The sequence below is a fragment of the Mchenga conophoros genome, linkage group LG6, assembly GCF_057382185.1.
Source record: "Mchenga conophoros isolate Kocher_MC1m ecotype Shallow Benthic linkage group LG6, M_conophoros_male_GT1.1, whole genome shotgun sequence".
Taxonomy (NCBI): Eukaryota; Metazoa; Chordata; class Actinopteri; order Cichliformes; family Cichlidae; genus Mchenga; species Mchenga conophoros.
In genome coordinates, this window is record NC_140531.1 from 14790733 (window position 1) to 14809686 (window position 18954).

Here is an 18954-nt window from a genome sequence, read left to right on the forward strand (position 1 = left end):
TGATTTTTCTCAGTAAAATTTATCTCTTTTTTTTTTTGGCTTTAAACAGGACCTCCTTCATAATAAAGCGCACATTGTCTGCGAATTTTATTTATTCATGTATTTTTTATTCAGTTATTTGAAAGAGTGCAAAATTTCACCCACAATTATCCAGTTAAAACATGCACACTTTAAGCGTTTAATTTGCAGATACAAAACTGATTTGTGACTGTGGTTAAGCCACATTTCTTCAGGTGGTTTGTGGAACATTTAGTGACATGGCGAACTGGTAGATAACGTCTTTGATAATAAGAGTATTTCACAGTGAAAAGCACCACAGTGAAAGTGTTTAAAAGTATGCGCAGATATTTGGGAGGTTAATGAGATCCGTGCAGCATAGAGTCTATATTGTGGCTGAACAGTGGCCTCCCGCTCCCATTGGGAATTAGCCATGCAAGACTAATGAACCCAAATGGTGCTAGGATGTCAGCTGTATGTTGAGGTCTGAAAGGGTTTTTCACAATAACAATGACGCAAGTGTTGATGAGAAAACAAAACTACTGTATCTAAGGCCTTCCTATCGAGCACATTTAGACTATTTAATGTTTTATTGTAGAAATTATGGCCCACTTTGTTTTCTTTTTTGCAAGCAAATCATATGGCCTTGGGGTGAAGGTATGGATGACTTTCAAATCTGTGGAAAAAGCCAAGGCTAGAATTTCACCTTAATGACAGACCAGGTATCTACAGGAACAGACAGAGAGGAAAACCCATGATTTTGGTTGATGCAAATACTTCAAGGCCACAAAACTCAAACAGCAGATACAAAAGAGCAAGTGACCTTAGCTTACAAATATTTTAAGTACAGCGAAATGTGGGAATATTAAAATCATTTGAGCAGAAATGGGCACAATTTCACTGCAATTTATGGCTTTCAAAGGCAAATTCAGTGGCAGCTAGATGACGTCTGAGTTTAGGCTCAAACACAGCCCTGCATTTAGCTGCCACGCTTGAGGCTGAAGTCATCTGTTTATGAGATGGATCTTTTTCCCCCTACAAACAACAAAGATTTGCAGTCGTTTTATATTCTTAACTGCAGTGAGCTAAAAACAAAACAAAACACAGTAAACACTCACCTGATTGGATGTAAACAAACTCATGTCTAATGGAGAAAAGGTACATGTGACTGTGATGCTGTTAATACTGAAGAGATGTGAGCAAACCTGTTGATGCTGATTGGTACTTTTGTCTTGACACTTTTCTACATCTGTAGCTGTCACATTTGGCCCAGTTGAAGGAACTTGTTTCAGCTGAGAACCAGCACTGTCCATGATCAGGATCGGTGTTTTCCTTGCAGTGGATTTCACATGCACACCCAAACATCATTTATTTTAGAAAAGACTCCGTGGAGGTGCATTAACAGTTTAAATGACCAATGCAGCAGGTTTGGACGTCAATTAGACATCTCACTAGTACAAAACCTGCACTGGTGTGAAATTAGCATGTGTAATTGTGTGGAATATTCACAGTTAGTGGGCGATTATGCCCTGTTCTGCCTTAATTACTCAGGAAACACAATCTAAACCACAGTACTTCTGCTGTACATGTGTCTCCTGGAGGGTGCTGCATGTGAGTAAGAACAGCTTTTATATCCTGATGTGATTTGATGACAAGCTGGCCTATACCCCGCCCCCTCCCCTCAGGAATTATAAGGTGAAACAGCAAAGAATCAGATACAGAAATATAATAAACAATTACAATTTTAATCTTAGCATCTTTACCAATAATCCAGATTATCAATAATCCACATGCCCTAATTAGTATGATCAGGGTACGCAGTAATATTTTATTAGACATCAGTGAACGACAACGGCCATGTACATCTTTGAATTATTTTATCAAGCCCGCAGCAGTTTTAGCATATTTACTGTGTAAACACTGCTCCAGACTGATGCAGGTTAATTTTCTGATATCACATGCAATCATGTGACCAATCCATATTTGAATGGACTCACTCTAATAATAACCAAACCGTGAGACAGAGTCAGGTGGTATTCTGTTTGTTTATTTAAAGGTTTTCCCACTGCGCGCCCCCTCCCTGTGTGAAAGCCTAGTCTGAAAGGAGGAGGATACAGGCCACTATAGCGCCACATCAGCACATTTATTAACAAGGCTACTTGTTTATTCACAACACCTCCACCCCTGAATGGTATGGCACTCTGTGCTGCCCTGTAACAACAGACTAGCATGGTGAGGCTAGTTCAAAATAAATCCCCAGGGGGGGTTGAGGAAGGTCCAAAACAGGATGGAGTTTGAGATTAGACACTGAGACTCCAACTAATGAACAGAGTAGGAGGCAGTTTTGCTGAATATCAAAGTCCACAGAGGAAAAAAAATGGGGAAGATGATGCTGAGAGACAAAGAGAAATTAGGCAATACAAAGTATTCTCTTTTGTCTCTCGATGAAGCTGCTGATCCGTAAGGCGCACTTTGATGATGAGTTGAACGTTGCGGCCTGAGATGAAGCCCCAAGATTCACAGCGTGGTCGTCGTCCTTCTCCAATCAATGACGTAGCTCCTCTCTCCTCCTTCCACACAAAAACGGATGGACTGAACGGGAAGACAAGAGCGGAAATGCAGAGTGAGACTGTGAGCAAAAGGGGGGGGGTGATGAAGATGCTGCTGACTGTACGAGCATGCGGGAATGGCATTAATTTTTCTGTTCGCCACTTCAGATTAAAACTGAAGACAACATGCATCCCCTAATTTATATGCAGCCGCATTATGTGGACTAATGTAAAGTTTTATAGCCGGATGTTTAAAATATGAACACATCTCCACAGTGAAATCAAAGGGTGCAAGACAAATAGCTGACAAGACTCCACAACAACCTGTGCAGTGTCTTACCTGCGTAGGGGACTACAGATCTCCAATGGGAATGATTTCTTCGTTGATAAAAAACTCAATGGTCTCTTCCTCCCAGTCGTCCACATTGCTGTCCAGCTCATCTGTGCCCACTCCTACATGACACAAAAATTTCAGCACTCTTAAGAAAAAGCCTCAAAGGCAAGTTAACAGTGAGTGAGATAACAGTGAGAGGTCCCACCTCCTCTGAGCTCGAGGCGAATGCTCTTCTGTTCTTGATAAATCTTCAGCGCCTCCTCCCTGTACCGTCGGTAGTCTTCCATCATTGCCCTCCGCTTGTCCACCAGATCCTACTCACACAGAGCAGAGTTCAGCATCATAACCCACAAAGCTTACATTTCAGTGTGAACACACAGCTTGTATTACCATGAAAGCATGTAAAGTGTTAGCAGCCTCAGTGAATTATACTATAGAGTCAATATAAAAGTTAGCAAAACGCTTTAAATTTCTTTAAAGAGATACAGGAGATGATTAACTTGCAAATTAACAGGACAATAAAAAGGGGCCTATCCAATGCTGATGGAAGAGGTGGGGGACAGCACATGAAAAATTGGGAAAAGCATTTCTAACAAACTCTCCCAAAGATAAGTTAAAATATAAATATAAACAGGTCAAACCTTAGAAGCCTTGGACTGGCTCAGACGATCCTTCTGCTCAAAGATCTTTGAGTATTTCTTCAGATCCTTTTTGATCATCTGCAAGAGAACAGATGAGTGTATATGACAGCATGTTAACGTGACAGATGGCTTCACAAACGCATCATCGCAGTACATGGTGGACACATGTATAATGTGGTGTAGCTGGGAGCCTCAGATTAGAGCTAGAATCAGGAGCCACGGTGCAGCTCTCATACGAGGTGTCAGAAAAATTATGTTTGTCATCACTGGCTCCACACACTCAACACCACACACACACAGTATAGAGAAGAAACTGTACCTTTATCTGTTCTGTGCTGAGCAGGGTTGGAGGTCTTGGTCTCCAGAGCAGCTGACAGAACCGATCCTTGTTGTTCTTCTGGAGGAGCCGGCCCTGGAACGTCCACAGCCAGTACGCATTGTCCACCTAGCACGCACGTAAAGGTGGAGAAAAACGAAGTGAATGGATGACAGAAAAAGACCAGACTGCATTTCCTCTCATCTGCAAAGGACTGGCGAGGCCTGTGGAGTGCTACGCACCTTGTGGCTCCACCACGAGACGGAGGTGACGACGTAGCGACCCGTTGGATCCCACTCCACGTCAGAGGCCATGTAATGCTCTGCTATGTTCATCATGGTGCAGTCTGACGTGTCTACAAAGGCGAGAGCTCCGTTCATACTGCAAAGGAGAGGCAAAGCGGTTACATCCATGTACAAAGACACTCATCTCTACAGATACCAATGAAACAAGCCTCAGATTAGCGTTAGAATCAGGAGCTTAGCTCTCATACGAGGTGTCAGAAAAAATGTTTCGTTTGTCATCAGTGGCTTCTTATATTCATCTCACACACACACACACACACACTCCGATAAAACCTACCTCCTGAGCCCAGCCAGCACCATAAACTGTCCCTGGGGGCTCCAGAAGATACTGTTGGCCTGCTGCTTGTCAAACATCTCTGTGAAAGGAAAAGTGTCACATTCAGTTTAGTGGACACATTAGAAGCAACAACGCTCTGCTATAACATTGCATGCCTGTCCTTCTACTCACTTATGAGCTCAATCTTGCCGTTGTTTTTGACATGATAGAAGGAGGCGTTGATTCTTGGCGACTCGCCGTGGAGGACAGCAAACTTACTGCCATTGGGCTCCCATGCAAACGCTATGATGCTTTCTATAAGGAAAACAACACGAAGGGAAACAGATTAACTTCCTTTCTGTGGAAATTAGAATTACTTGCAGCTCATTTCTGTGTTTGTACAAATACATGTCTTACCCTTCATCTCCACCACATCGACAGGAACCTGCTTCTCTCTCATGCGGAAGATTTCAAAGTTGGTAACGACACCCTGAGAAGGCAAAAAAAGTCAACTTATTATTTCTTGTTTTTTTTAAAAGAAATCTGTGACATATAAGCGGTTTGTCCTCTTTCTATGAGTACCTGTGTTCCTTTGGGAGTCCTGTCAACTTTCACACACAGATAATCCCCGTTTCTCTGCCAGTGCAGTTTACAGTCGACGACATTGAAGAGATTGCGAACGCGGATCTCCTGACGGGAGGGCATCTGCATCAGAGTCACCCTGGCTGGGATGTCTTTGTCCTCGGGTACCCAGAACGCTATGATGTTGTCACCAGGAGACCACGAGAAGTCCCTGAAGATGCACAAACATTAATACCTCTATACAAAATGCCGTTGCTTTTTAAAGCATGAGAGTATGAAGGACTCTTACTTTATCCCAGTAATCTTGAGACTCTTCTTGTCCAGTAAGCCCATAGACTACAAGAAGAAAACAAAACATAAACCTTTAATATCATTTGCACATTTCATTTAAACACATCTAGACTGTTTTCAGGCCTACTTACCGGAGTTTCATAGATGCTCAGTGTGTCTGGTGTCATCCTTGCAAAGAACTTCCCATCATGACTCCATCTGACAACAAACATGTAAAATTAGAAGACGCATCCAAACTCTGCAAGGACTCTGCAAATTTGACTTAAATTAGATTTAAAAGAGAGAAAGCATAATACTGACTTAAAAATAGGCCAATGTGCAGAACTCTCACAGTGGAAGCCTCTCTTCTTCTGTCCGGTCAGAATGTCCCAGATGATGATGGCCTGTGGGTCCTCCTTGGTGTCCATCAGTGGACTGAAGGTCACCACATACCTGGAAGCCAACACAACCACACATTAAAATCAGACAGTGGCTCACAGGCCAACTCGGCACCTCTTTAGAGTGCTTTATCTGCACATTAATCATCCTTTGCTGTCCCCAGGTCATGGTGCAACAACCCACAGGATTTAGGTGACGTTGCCTTATTTACAGGAAATAAATAAATACTAGAACGGGATACTCTGTGCACTATAATGTGCTTTTTTGGATTTAAAAAAAAAAATCGACTTTTTATTACCTTTCACATGGTGAGAAGTCAATGAGGGACACACCCTGATGACTGAACCTCTGAATCTGTTTGAACTTCTCGCCGCCCCACAGTGCGATTCCCCGCTGGTGGAACGTAGCCAGGTAGGTACCTTTAGGAGACCATCGGACGTACGTCTCTGTCCAGCGCTGCATCAAAGCAGGAAAAACATCAGAACTCTCCAAACCAGTGACTACTGACCAATCATGTTCGATACAAGCCCTGCATTTCCCACCAACTCTGTGTGAGTAATTAAAAACTCACTGCTCTCTCTTCAACTGTGATTGGCTCTTTAGCGTCGTTGGAGAAAATGGCAGTCCTCTCTCCAGCTTCATAGATCACACTGTACTGGTCACGGCAATCTGGGTCCTCGATCCAATGGCGCATATTCCCCTGAAAACACAGACAAAGTAATTGTCGCTTGCAGGGTTTCAGGATAGAGACTGTCCTGTTGATTTATAAAGGTCAACTTAATAATGAAAGTGCTGACATGAAGCTATTTTTGTCAAACAAATTCTAAGTCTTATGACTGAAAAGTTAAGGTAACACTTACAAAGTCTTTGAAAGGCTGCTTTGCTGGAGCTTCCCATTCATCACTGATGTTCATGTATCTAAAAAACAAAACAAAAACAAAGGGGCGATTATTTACTTGTATTCCAAGTCTGGCAAGCAATACCTGGACAATGCATTTACTGGGTGGTACTCCATACTCACTTGTCAAAGTCAGTGAAGAGGTTGACCCTAAACGTGTGTTGCTTGTCGAGTTTGTATCCATCTGCGTTCTTGACTGCTTCGAGGGCTTGAGTAGGAGAAGCATACTCCAGGAAGATGTAACTGTAACAAGGAGAAAAAAACAATTACTAAAAAATAAAACATAAACTCTCTGCTTCAAATCCAGAAATCCACCTTGAATCAAAACAGATGCACAAAAGAAAACATCTGTGGTCTTACCCTTTGGTCATGCCATCTGCATCTGGGTAAAACTCGGTCGTGATCTTGCCAAACTTGGAGAAGATCTTGTGTATGACGTTCTTGAGCTTTTCCAAACGCTCCGGGCCCACCTGAGGGACGTTGTCCACCACCACCACCGAGTCTATGCCGTCTGCCTCCTGGGGTTTTTCCCTCAGGATGTCATCAAGAAGCTCTGAAAAGTGAAGGAGGAGGGTCAGGGGTGATGAACAAGCTCATCGGACTGTGTGGGGTTGGGGTTCTTATCTCATTTTAATGACGACCTTCTTTTCATATACAAAAACCAATCTAAACTTTATAGCCACCACTTCAGTTACTGGTAGGGAAGACTGCATCGTTGAAAAAGACATAATTCTTTTGTTTAAATTTCCATTAGAGATGTGTAGGTTTACGCTTCATGATTTATAAGTAGACAACATATAATCACATCATAATAAAGCTGATTCAATAGTACATCTCCTTTACACTCACTGCTTAATATACATCATTTTGATGAGGATAAAGAACCGCTATGCTGGCGTGTTTAGCTTCACAGAAGCTATTTCATTTGAGTCTCTGTTTAACTTAAGCTTGCATATTAATATTAAATGGTACTAATTTTGTTGTAAATTTACCCCCAAAGTTTCTATATACATAAATAATTATATTGTGACTACTACAGACAAAACACGTGTATCTGATGAGTCATTTTACCACAACTGCAAAACTTGCACAATTGAAAAGCTCTACTGAGCAAACGCCCCTCAGACCTGGGTTAGGATTACCACTGAGCTACAACCAGCTGCCCCATTCAAACTACTTTATATAGGCAAACAGCACAGAGAAAATAATGCGCCTTAACGGCTTTACTAGCTAAAATCATGTTTCGGTTTTTCAGATCGCATCGCACAGGCCCCAGTGTGGGGTCTGGGTGAGGCTGTAACGGGCGTTAAGTACACTGTGATAACGTTATGTTGGAGGGTTTTTTTGGAGAAAAAGGGTGGTGTCGCTGTTGTATTCCTGGTAATTACGCTTATGCATCCAGCTCATGTTCATTGTTAACTATTCACTATTACTACGTGCCGGTGAGCAGAGAGGCAAGCTAGCTAGCTTTGTAGCATCTAAAACATCCCCACCATTGAGCTCTTAGCTAACTGCTAACAGCAGGCCGGAAAGCCGGCGTTTTTTCTGTGACTGCTTACCGTCGTCGTCGACATCGTCCACGTAGTCCTCCGGGTCGCTGAAGGAAGGCTCCTCCTCTTCATACTCGGGGTCGTCCACCATATCCACCGTTTCTTTCATTTAACAGAACTACGACACGGACTTTTGTCTACAACGGAGCAAAAATCCCGAAAACGAAAAGGCTGGCGGTTCTCAGCCGGTGTAGCACCATGTGCAGATCCGTGAAAATGGACGACGTGACGGAAACGCGACACCGGAACCTCCTCAAAGGCGCGTGGAAAGGCTGCGCAGAAGCAGTAAAGCTGTAAAGCATAGGGACCGGAAGTACAACAGCTACTGGTGGTAATTTCCCCCCCACAGTGATGTTTAGAGATCAGCGAAGAGTGCAGGGGCGTGAGACCCGCCCAGAAGCACGGAAAAGGAAACGACACACCGGTAGATCCGAAACTGTTTCCCGCGAGACGTTCGTTTAGTAAAGTACAAAAACCAACGACTTTGTGTGTTTAAAGTAGCTGCTTCAGTTTGGTCTGTACTGCACAATTTAGCTAGAGGTCACATTTACATTGACATGAGTGGTTAGAGAATGTGTAGACGTTATATAACTCCTAGTTGTAAAGACCTAAGCTAGCAACTGCGGTTATTAACACGCACACCTTAGCACCATGGACAGAGAGTGTGTGTCACTGCTGCCCCGGGTCTGTGAGGTGCTGGCGGCCTCAGGGAGCTCGCTGCCCGATGACACCATTCTGGAGAAACTGCTGGACTGGTTCACAGCGCTCACCGAGGCTGGTTAGTAGTACTGACCCTAACAGGATAGTGTCTTCATTCTTCCTCCTCTCCCACTATCTTTCTAATAGGAGGATCGATTCAAAAATTATATTATTAAAAGTATCGATACCATCTAATCGATACTTTATTTCTTTTCTTTAAGTTCAGTATGTAACCCTCTACCCTGGGTTGAATAACAGATATTTTGAAAATGAAACAAACATGCGATGACTGTCTTTTTTGTGTTGACTGTCACTTCTGCTTCATTTATGGCTTATAGCATATTTAAACGACACAAGCTGAGACAGAGACAAGCACATTTACATTCCAGTTCTTCGAAAAAACAGCTTCAAAATACATGAAAAGCTGAAAGGTGTGTTTTAAAGAGCCCTCATTTTCCAGAGAACTGATCTAAACTTAATACCATGCAGCGAATCACTGTATTTGTAGGTGATTATTACTCAGATTATATCACCGATATTTGCAGATAACATTTACACTTTGTAAAAGATCCCAAAACTCAAAGATACTTATGATATATATATATATGTTATATTGCATTAATAAAGATAAATTAAAATTTAAAATGTTCCTTTTTCATGTCTTTTATACCTTTATCATTTCTCTTTATGGTGCACATAAAAAAGTGATCCTGTGTAAATCTGTATCATTGTTTTTCTTTTCTTTCACTCTTTGAAGGGGAGTCTCTGCTGGAGGCCTGTCCGTGTCTGCTTGAGTTCATATCTGCTGTGATTCATGACACGGCTTCAGCCCCAGGTGTCCTCTCCTTCACTCTCAGACTCATCGGCTTATTGGCTGCTGCTGAGGATGACTTCATAGTTCTTAAGGTAGAGCTTCTGACGCCTGTTGCATTTAGTAAACTGTTACAAAATATTCCAGTACTTATCTGCTCTATTATTGTGCCTCCCTCTCTCTCTTGCAGGAGTCCTTAGTACTGGATCTTGTCTTTAGCTGTCAGCACTGGCAGGAGTTAGGGCTCTGGGAGGATCCCTGCATACGGATTGGCTGGATCCAGGGCTTAAGGACCACACTGCAGCATCCAAATGGTCTTAGCTTCTTTAGACAAGCAGGTGAGTTTTGTGCATCGATTCATGAGAGGGGGATCATTAGTGTTAAGGATAATATGCTATTTCTGTTCATCCTTTCATTTGTTTGCTCTTGCATATCAAATTCAGGGTCACTGGGGGCTGGATCTTTCCCAGCTGCCATAGGGCGAGAGGCACTGTGCTATAGGTATTATATTGTTGTAATTCTGACGCATCCTCAGTGGCGTGTCTAGAAAATTTTTGTTGGGGGGGCCAGGTAGGGGCACAGATTTGGAGAAGGGTGGCAGATATAATTGGCAGATATTGTTAAAAACAATTCTACCAACCGTTAACCATAATTCAATAACCCTGTAAACCTAATAACCGAATGCGCTTTTAACTCTTATTAGAATGAGATTTTAACCACTACGGTGCAAAGTTTTTAGATACTGCGTTGATAAAGTACAAGAGATACAATCAGTCAGTGTTTACTCAGTATTCAAGGACAGCAATATTTGCATAGTATTTTTACTGACATGTAGTGCACATATGTTTTGGGCAAAAACATTTTTGAATATTAAAATACGAACATTTTTAACATACAATTGGCAAATTAGCCAATGCCAATGCAAAACCAGTGCCTGTTAAAAAAAAGAAGATAATCTTCTCACAAACTGGTGTTTGATTTTGAAACAGGAAAAAAGTGGGGAAACAAATGAAAAGACTAACATTTGAATAAAACCTGAAAGCAAGTAAATACTTTCTATGCTGCCTTATGGTAAACTTTGGTAATATTGATGTATAAATAATAATAATGGATTGGATTTATATAGCGCTTTTCAAGGCACCCAAAGCGCTTTACAATGCCACTATTCATTCACTCACTGGTGGAGGTAAGCTACGGTTGTAGCCACAGCTGCCCTGGGACAGACTGACAGAAGCAAGGCTGCCATGTCGCGCCATCGGCCCCTCTGGCCAACACCAGTAGGGTAAAGTGTCTTGCCCAAGGACACAACGACCAGGACAGAGAGCTCGGGGATCGAACCGGCGACCTTCCGGTTACAGATACGTTACCCAACCCCCTGAGCCACGGTCGCCCTTTAAAATAAAGATATACACTGGTTGATGATGAAATACAGTCAGCTGGCATGGTGACACTGCCAGTATTAACCTGCAGGGCTGGACTGGGACAAAAAATTGGGCATTTTGACTAGAGACCGGCCCACCAGGTATTAAAGCCATAAAGACTTTGAATGAAAACAAATGCTGTTGTGACAGTGATGTACAGTCTTTTTGGTATATGTATGATTTCTATGCATTTTACGTCAGATAAAAACTTTGTTCGCAAGATTCAGATAATTATTTAATAAAAGCTAGATATTTGAATTGAGAATAAAAAAGAAAAGTATTTCTTTGTGCCCCCCTCTCCCTGTTAATGCCCTACCTGGCCCCCTGGCAACACTTTGCTAGACCCGCCCCTGCACAGTTACCAGCTGTCAGCTACGTAAAAAAGGATCCTGGTGTTATTTGTCTCTCAGAAACAGTTCATAACTTCCCTTCAACTCATTCATGTCACCTAAAAGGTAAACCTGTTTCTCCATCACAGCTCTGATGATCCAGTAAGGACATCTCCTGGTTTCATCTTCATGTTTCCCTCTCACCACATATCCAAACCGACATCATGACCAGCAGCTTTACAGCTGTGGCTCCAGCAAACATCAGCTGATACTAGAAATTAATATTAAATAAATTCTAACAACAGCTGATCAAGCTTAAACGTGCTGCTGTTGTTTAGCGCGACATCCGCTGGTTTCCTGTTTCTGGCGCAAAGTGGGCGATAAACAAACAAGAGAGCCGATCAGCTGATCATTGATCAGTTTCATGATTGAAGTAGCAATAGAAGAGGCAGCTGTAAAGACAGAATAACTCCAGCTGTGTGTCTTTTTTCCATTATAGCTAAAGTTCGGGACAAACTGCGTCTCTTCTCAGCTCAATACGAAACGTGTAATATTTTCTCTGAATGAGGGACCATTCCATTTTTTAAGGAGCTGTTGGCAACTCTACTAACTAACCTTATGAATAAAATAAAGTTCACTATCAGTAACATCATAGCAACCGAACAGCTGTATAGAAACTCGTCATTCTAGCTCAGGCAGTACGAGGTATTGTAACTGACTGTAAAAAGTCAGCATAACGAAAATAAACTGCACCTAAACTTGGTTTATATCTGACCCAGATAGACTGCAGGTCATAACTTCTTACCTGAAGTTCAGTTCACCTGACACTCGGACCGGCGGCCACCTCGGGTCTCTCCTCCTGCCTCACCTTCCCTCATCCACCTGCTGGCCTCTGTGGAAGCTCCGCCATAGCCACCACCAAACAACTGAGTTATTTTTACACATCGGCCAGCATCTGGCCAATCCACCACTTTCATTGTTCATGCCGTTACAAAAAAAAACAAGTCATCAGCCCACCATGCAAATGTCCGATGGCTATGTTAACTTGTTAATCTTTCGCGGAAAATTTTTTTTTTGTTTTCTGCGGTGCCGTCTTTTGTGCTTGGCTCTCCTACCTTTGCTAACATGATGCTCATAGTGCAGAAGCCGGTGCTGCATTCACTTACCCTCGGATATCTGAGCTTCACTGTGAAACCATAATCGTACATTTGATATTTCATTAAATTTTATTGTTTTAGCTTCGGGGTGGCACCTGGGGTGGCCAGTCTGGTTGGGGGGTTGGCCTGTGCCCCCCCAGGCGACCCTGCTGGACACGCCACTGCGCATCCTCATATATATGTATTATCTTTGTTTGGTTTTTTTTAGATTTCATTGAGCCGCTTCTGCAACTCCAGACAGACACAAGCCTATTTGTTGCCTCAGCTGCCAATCAAATGCTCGCCCACGTCCTGCTGATCTGTCAGCCTGTCTCATCTATAGGATGTAATGGCACCAATAAGAAGGAAGATGAGCAGAACACAAGCGTGTCCAAGGCAGTTGTAGAAAACCCAGCCGAGCCCATGGAAATAAACCAAGATTGCACCGCTGTTGTCGATGCAATCTCAGAGTACCTCAAGAGGGCGCTGGGGGTTCCCAAGGGAAGCGCACAGCTTCATCAGTGTCAGCAGACCCTCCGATTGCTGGCTCTGCTCCTGGGCCAGACCAAGCCTCCTCTGCATGACAAGCTGCTGCAGACAGTCACAGCTTCTCTGGAGGAAATGGTGGCAGCAGACTGTAGTGAACTCACACTGCCTCTGATGGATGTCATTCTAGCTGCATGCAGGTAAACCCCTCATAAAACACACTAGAGTGTAGCTTTATAGAGTTGTCTGTCCTTTTTTGTCTCTACTAGAGATTATTTAGATTTTAAGTAGTGACTTTAAGAGGATGGTGAGGACAGTGGAGCTTCCTGGCTGAATATGCAAATCTGCTAATAGATATAGCATCAATGGCTTTGTTCTGTTGATCTATGCAATACAACAGGACAGTGTAATGGTCAGCCATCATTCACAGCATTTACTTAGTGGTTGTTTTTAAGTATACATTAGTGACTGTGCTGCTGTTCAGCCTCTTTCTGGTTTAGTTTATAGACTCTTGCTGTGCTTGCTCCTACAGCCGCGTCCCAGACCAGCGCATCACCCGTCTTTTAACTTTCATGTTGAACGTCAGGAAACCTGCTGACCTCGTCCATGCTGCAGCTGCTTTTCTCCGCGGCAGCCATCAGTAAGCACAGCTTGTTCAGCCAACACAAACTCTGTACACAAAAGTCTGTAGAGGTTGGGTTTTCTGTTAAAAAGCCATGAGGATTTGTCAGTCTAGTGTCTTGTCTGCAAACTTTTCTTCTTCTTCTTCTTCTTCTGGTTTTATGTGCAGTGACCGTGTCCACACAGCTCAGTCTGTGAGATTACTGCTGCTACCCCTCGACATCATATCTGGCCAGAACCGACTAGGCACAAACACTGCAGGTGACCCACAAAGACGTACACTCTTGAGAAAAATCTGTGTTATCTTGCACTTATGTTATGGAGTAACATGAGATCTGGGCCTGTAGGAGACATGCATCGGTTTGCCATGACTGAGCAGCTGAAAAGCAAAACCTCCTGCATCTCCATGATCAGTGTGTGTCTAACAAACACACCTCAGATTGCACACATGGTGAGTGTAAGGACAGGAGAGAGTGGCTAAGTAAATATTGGATCTTTTTCGGTTAACACTATAATTTTTAATTCCTCTGTAATAAAGCAGGCTTTTTAGGTTATTTATTTGTAATTACAATGTAATTATATTTACATACACACAATTAAAGGCAGGCACACTAGAATAAGGGGATAACAGGTATAATAATAATTCTTTCCTGTACTGTACACTTAAGTAGATGCATGTAAACATAATTACATTGTAATTTCTGATAAAATCTGAATGATAGAAGTAACACGCCCTTAGTCGCAGGCCATGTTATAAGGTGTTAGCTTTGTTTCTAACGCATGGAAAGGCTTATAATCTGCCTCTCTCCCTCAGGATCCTGACTGCCTCCCCTGCGCTCCGGATTTAATCGTGTCTGGAATTCTGTCGCTACTGAGGATCTGCAGCGGCGACTCGTCCTCCTCGTCCGCTGGCTGTAGTGAAGTTTTCAGGAATGTCATTGGCAGTGGGAAAGTTCAGAAATGTGCTCTAGAGGCTCTGACAGCTGTCAGTAACAGCCCAGGTGAAGCTGTCATTAGAGTTAGAATCCATATTACATGAATGGAACTAAAAGGGAATACTGAAAACAACCATTCTCTTTATGGAGGATATAAAGACCTTTAGTGCATATATTAAGATAAGATAAGATAAGATAAGACTTTATTGATCCCACAACGGGGAAATTTTTGCATCACCTCAGCTCAAGTACAGATATATGAAGGAAATACAAAAATACAATTGAGTACAATCAATGAAAAAAAGTAAGAAAAGTAAAGTGATGAGTTTTTAAAAATTCTGTAAGATACTTCTACAAAACAAAAGTAGTATATGGCATATGTGGGAAAAACAAATGTTAAAGGAACACGCTGAGTTAATTTACGTGTCTGTTTGTGTTTCAGGAGCAAATGGCAAGCTGACTGACGTGCTCACACTTCTGATACAGTATCTGGACGATCCTGATTCTGATCCCACTGTAAGTTTGTGCGTGTTTTTGTTCACAGATGCAAGATGATCACAACTATCAGAGATTTGTACAGCTGCTTTGATTCACACCTAAACTGGCTGTAGGTGTGAATTAAAACGTGAGTCTGTTTCACTGTGTTTGCTCTAATATGGATGCACCCTGGCTCTCATCCCATTACACTGGGTTGGGTCAATATCCTGACCTGTGGAAGATCTATCTTAGAGTTTCATTTCTAGTTCGTTGTAAAGGTGATGGATGTGGTTAAAGTTGGAGTTAGTCAAGTTTTTCCATAGCGCACAAAGCCAGGAATATCTCTCCCCAGACTGTGGTCGTAACACACTGTTGTCTGAGAGTATCACTGTACGTTGAAGGACTGTCACTTCTTTCATTATTTGGAACTAAGAGTCCCAAACCATCCAGCAGATGGCGTCAGTAACCTGAGTATCTCAACCTGTTTTTACACAGGTCAAAGTTAAATTTCTTTTGCTCACTTTCAAGCATCAAAAATCTTCTTTACACAATTTTCTGTAATTGTCATAGAGTCATGTAAAAAGCACAAGTTTCTGCTTTTTATTTTTGAATGGACAAGAACTAATGAGATAGAGAAAGGTTCAAGATTTTAAAAGGCAGGTTGAGGGGAACAAAAATGTTTTTTGGACTGAACATCGTGATAAGATGAATGCGTCTTTGTTTTTCAGGTGCTACATAAGTCCTACCAAGCCTTGGTAAAGTGGATGAGTGTTTGCACAGACGTCTCCTTTATAACAGACCAGCTCAGACACGGTAAATCACAGCGTTAGCATCTTCCCTGTAGCTCATAAAGCCTGTGCAATAGATCTGCACAACAAATCACATTGTTTGTGTCTGTTAGATCTCGTCCAGGTGGTGAAGAAGCGTGCGTGTGACATGCGCTGGGAGGTAAGAGACTCAACGATGGAGTTTCTAGGGCACCTGGGAGCGATGCGTGTCTGCCGGGCGCCAGCTGAGCAGGCGTGCGATGCCTCTGAGGCCCTGCTGGGTGGCTGCTGCTGTACCACTCCTCTCCTCAGGGAGGCTCTGCAGGATCCAGAGAGTTATGTGAGAGCCAGCGCGATCAAAGCACTGGCACAGACAGTGATGCACAGCTGGCAGGAGGGGGCAGCACCCACACAGGAGCAGGTGAGAAGAAGTAAAGGCAAACCTGTCGAAATAGGACCGAGGAATGTGTACATGAACGTGCATGCATGACAGGAGGATAAAGACACATGTGAATACTCAAAAACAGTAAATATTAGAATCTTAACACCGATATTATATATGTAGCATGTATTTGTATAACAAACTGGTTTATTTCACCTGCTTTGGTGCAAATAAAAGTGACAACATGTGCACTGAAGAGGCAACAAGAAGATCACACAGTGTGGCCAGCACAGTGTCCTCCAGCAGGCTTTATCACCAAGCTGTCAGAAGAAGACTCCATGAGGGTGGCACAAGTACCCAGCATCCTTCAGTGGAGCCTGTGGTCACAGATTGGCACAGGCATTAGTAAGAAAACACCTGAACTGGCAGGTTCACCAGTGGTGCCCTGTTGTTTTCACAGATGATCTTGCATCAGCAATAATTATATAATTTTTGCCGTGGTCTATCCAGACTCTTTCACAGCTGCCACATGTGCTCTGTGTGAACCTGCCGTTGTTTGAGTCAACTGTTCAGCTGGAAGGAGGTATTTTTGTAGCAAAGGCAATAACACGCTGTGTTTAGTAGAAGTAAAAGGCTTATTCTGAGAGGGCAACAGAGCAGAGATGCAGTAGGATTTGGCGTTTATTGTTGTGCCTCAAGACACTGCGACATTAGATGAGCTGGGCGTCGAACTGTGGACATTCCTAATAGTAGACAGCCTGAGCTGAAAACGCCTCCAGCTTCTGTTCAAAGCATCAATTGCATTAGGGAAGAATTTTTCCACTTTTTGTTTTGTTCTGTGGAATAACAGCAACACTCAAGATAGAGATAGTGGGGCTCAGAACAGATATCAGATTTAAATGATAATAGTTCATCTGTAGTTTGATTTGAACTTGCCCGGTTTTGCTAACTCGATGTCCCGTCTATCTCCAGACTGAAATCGTGACCCGGCTGCTTGAGATTCTCTCCCAGGACACAGAAGGGTTTGCCAGGAGGGCTGTTGTAAAGTTCTTCATCGCCTGGTTTTCTTCACATACGTCACACACGCCCCCATCGTCGCCTGCCTCCCCCTCCTGCTCTCTCCTCATGCAGTCTGTACGCTCCGTCCTCTCACGAGGCTGTGCCGATCTGGACTGGGAGGTCAAAGTTCACACGCTGGAGCTGGCGGAGTTGCTGCTGGACAAAGCCTTTTTGGGGCACGGGAGTTACACGAAGGGCTCGGACGCACGTCCGGCCCAACCACACGCATACGCTGTGATGCCTGACCGAGCCTACACACTTCACACACACGGAGACACGCGCGCACAGGACGCGGAGTCAGATTTAGTCGACGTGTTGAAGAGTCTGGTTGAGCAGGGAGTCATCTCTGCATTGCTGAGCGGTCTGGTCGACTGCGATAGGCCTGTAGCTTTAAAGGCCTGTAGACTGCTGATAACACTCAGAGTGACAGTTTGTCCGGCATCGCAAGGGGACCCAGATGTATCTGATGCCACGGCAACAGTTGCCAGAGTGTCCTGTGAGCTGCCCAGAGCAGGTTGGGCACAAGAGATCAGAAAGATACTGGGTGTAAGGACTGAGGCTAATGCTGAGAGAGATTTAAATGCACTCAATGCCACCAGCTTTGAAGACCACAGCGAGGAAGGAGCGAGCGCTGTGAGTCATTGCGAGCGCGTAAGCGTGTGTGAAGCGTTGGGCTCTCTGGGTTTGGACGACAGGCTGGAGATCCTCAGTAGAAGCAGTGACCACGTGCATAACTCGCCCCTCTCACTACTGCAGGACATACTAACTGCGAGCACCTCTCACACTCATTCAAACACACAACCAGGGCAAGAGGTCATAGTGGACTGCTACTAACGCACACACGAATAAATCAAGTTACATTTCTCTTCATGTTGTTGCAATATTCAAATTCGTTGAATCCAAGAGGAGCACGCTAATTGTGGTTTTTTATTTGTTTGCTTGTTTACTTCTTTCACCTGGGTAATTGTAATGCAGCAGTTGAGTTGTAATCAAAAAGTTTTGTGACTCCACTCCACTGATTTAAATGTGCCCACTGTCACCTGCACCTTTACACCACTCACAGTGCCGCTGCTATGCATCGCTCCCAGCTTGAATGTACAGGATCAATCCTGGATCTCAGCTATGACTCAGACGTTCACTCCAAATTACACACAGCTCAATGAAAAAGCAGATTTGGCTCCCTGCGACTTTGTCCTCTCTTCCGCAACAAAATTCAAGTTGAAGGCTCGCAGTGGAGGAGATCCAGCCCTCAGGAGGAGAGAAGCATAAAGGCACAGTGACAGCATTTTTACACCTGTACTTACAAACCTTTTGATCATATTTCATGTAATTAATTAAAAGAAAAGACCCAACATCCTATAAGGACCCCAGCCACATTTAAAACATATAGCTATAGCAATGTGTCGCAGTAAATTGTCAGCATTTGTTTGCTGTTCGTGCACCATTTTAAATGAGAATATGAGCTAAATATAGACAATCCCAGAGTTGATGTGAAGCAAAAGAGTTGCCAAACACTTTCTTTGCATTGTCCAACCTGCCACTGAATGATGTCACAGTGGCCACTCACATAAGTGGGATCTAAAAGCTCAACTGAAGTTTATTCACATCAAAATCCTCTAAATAAATGCAAATTTTGTAAAAAAAAAAAGCGTGTTATTTTATTGCTTTTTTTTATCAGTCACTAAGGGAATCTGTGAAGGCGTCCTCCGCTGCATCCTCTGACTGCGTAGATGT

General features: G+C 43.3%; 2 protein-coding genes, 1 long non-coding RNA gene and 2 other non-coding genes across 5 annotated transcripts; 1 reads left to right on the top strand and 4 right to left on the bottom strand.

The window, feature by feature from the left end:
- Nucleotides 1–2023: 2023 nt before the first annotated feature.
- Nucleotides 2024–8465, bottom strand: eif3ba (eukaryotic translation initiation factor 3, subunit Ba). The gene is made up of 19 exons (XM_085276360.1): nucleotides 8107–8465; nucleotides 6908–7100; nucleotides 6671–6790; nucleotides 6510–6567; nucleotides 6221–6349; nucleotides 5948–6105; nucleotides 5572–5703; nucleotides 5403–5469; nucleotides 5270–5316; nucleotides 4981–5191; nucleotides 4816–4888; nucleotides 4591–4713; nucleotides 4420–4498; nucleotides 4080–4218; nucleotides 3841–3966; nucleotides 3522–3599; nucleotides 3086–3194; nucleotides 2887–2999; nucleotides 2024–2589 (listed from the first exon to the last, which is right to left on the bottom strand). The coding sequence occupies exons 1-18, from the start codon at nucleotides 8204–8206 to the stop codon at nucleotides 2899–2901; spliced, it is 2043 nt and encodes a 680-aa protein (XP_085132486.1). The 5' UTR covers nucleotides 8207–8465; the 3' UTR covers nucleotides 2024–2589; nucleotides 2887–2898.
- Nucleotides 3709–3793, bottom strand: LOC146572319 (small nucleolar RNA SNORD60). Its single transcript, XR_014892953.1, has one exon. It is a non-coding gene; the product is annotated as a small nucleolar RNA SNORD60 (small nucleolar RNA).
- LOC146572320 (small nucleolar RNA SNORD60) lies at nucleotides 4288–4369 on the bottom strand. Its single transcript, XR_014892954.1, has one exon. It is a non-coding gene; the product is annotated as a small nucleolar RNA SNORD60 (small nucleolar RNA).
- Nucleotides 8042–18884, top strand: brat1 (BRCA1-associated ATM activator 1). Its single transcript, XM_085276359.1, has 12 exons — nucleotides 8042–8875; nucleotides 9554–9702; nucleotides 9798–9945; nucleotides 12723–13179; nucleotides 13512–13619; nucleotides 13770–13861; nucleotides 13948–14051; nucleotides 14415–14601; nucleotides 14978–15051; nucleotides 15741–15825; nucleotides 15914–16200; nucleotides 17134–18884. The coding sequence occupies exons 1-12, from the start codon at nucleotides 8749–8751 to the stop codon at nucleotides 18052–18054; spliced, it is 2739 nt and encodes a 912-aa protein (XP_085132485.1). The 5' UTR covers nucleotides 8042–8748; the 3' UTR covers nucleotides 18055–18884.
- LOC146572322 (uncharacterized) lies at nucleotides 14830–17666 on the bottom strand. The gene is made up of 3 exons (XR_014892692.1): nucleotides 17098–17666; nucleotides 16378–16538; nucleotides 14830–16222 (listed from the first exon to the last, which is right to left on the bottom strand). It is a non-coding gene; the product is annotated as an uncharacterized LOC146572322 (long non-coding RNA).
- Nucleotides 18885–18954: the final 70 nt, after the last annotated feature.

Excerpts from the sequence above, each read along its gene's own strand:
- eif3ba (XM_085276360.1), bottom strand. The coding sequence starts at position 8,206 with ATGAAAGAAACGGTGGATATGGTGGACGACCCCGAGTATGAAGAGGAG. Across the intron at positions 5,470-5,571 it reads GCACATTGGCCTATTTTTAA|ATGGAGTCATGATGGGAAGT; the intron begins GTCAGTATTATG and ends GTTTGTTGTCAG. Across the intron at positions 4,499-4,590 it reads CGGCAAGATTGAGCTCATAA|AGATGTTTGACAAGCAGCAG; the intron begins GTGAGTAGAAGG and ends TTCCTTTCACAG.
- brat1 (XM_085276359.1), top strand. The coding sequence starts at position 8,749 with ATGGACAGAGAGTGTGTGTCACTGCTGCCCCGGGTCTGTGAGGTGCTG. Across the intron at positions 13,620-13,769 it reads TTTCTCCGCGGCAGCCATCA|TGACCGTGTCCACACAGCTC; the intron begins GTAAGCACAGCT and ends TTTTATGTGCAG. Across the intron at positions 13,862-13,947 it reads ACTAGGCACAAACACTGCAG|GAGACATGCATCGGTTTGCC; the intron begins GTGACCCACAAA and ends CTGGGCCTGTAG.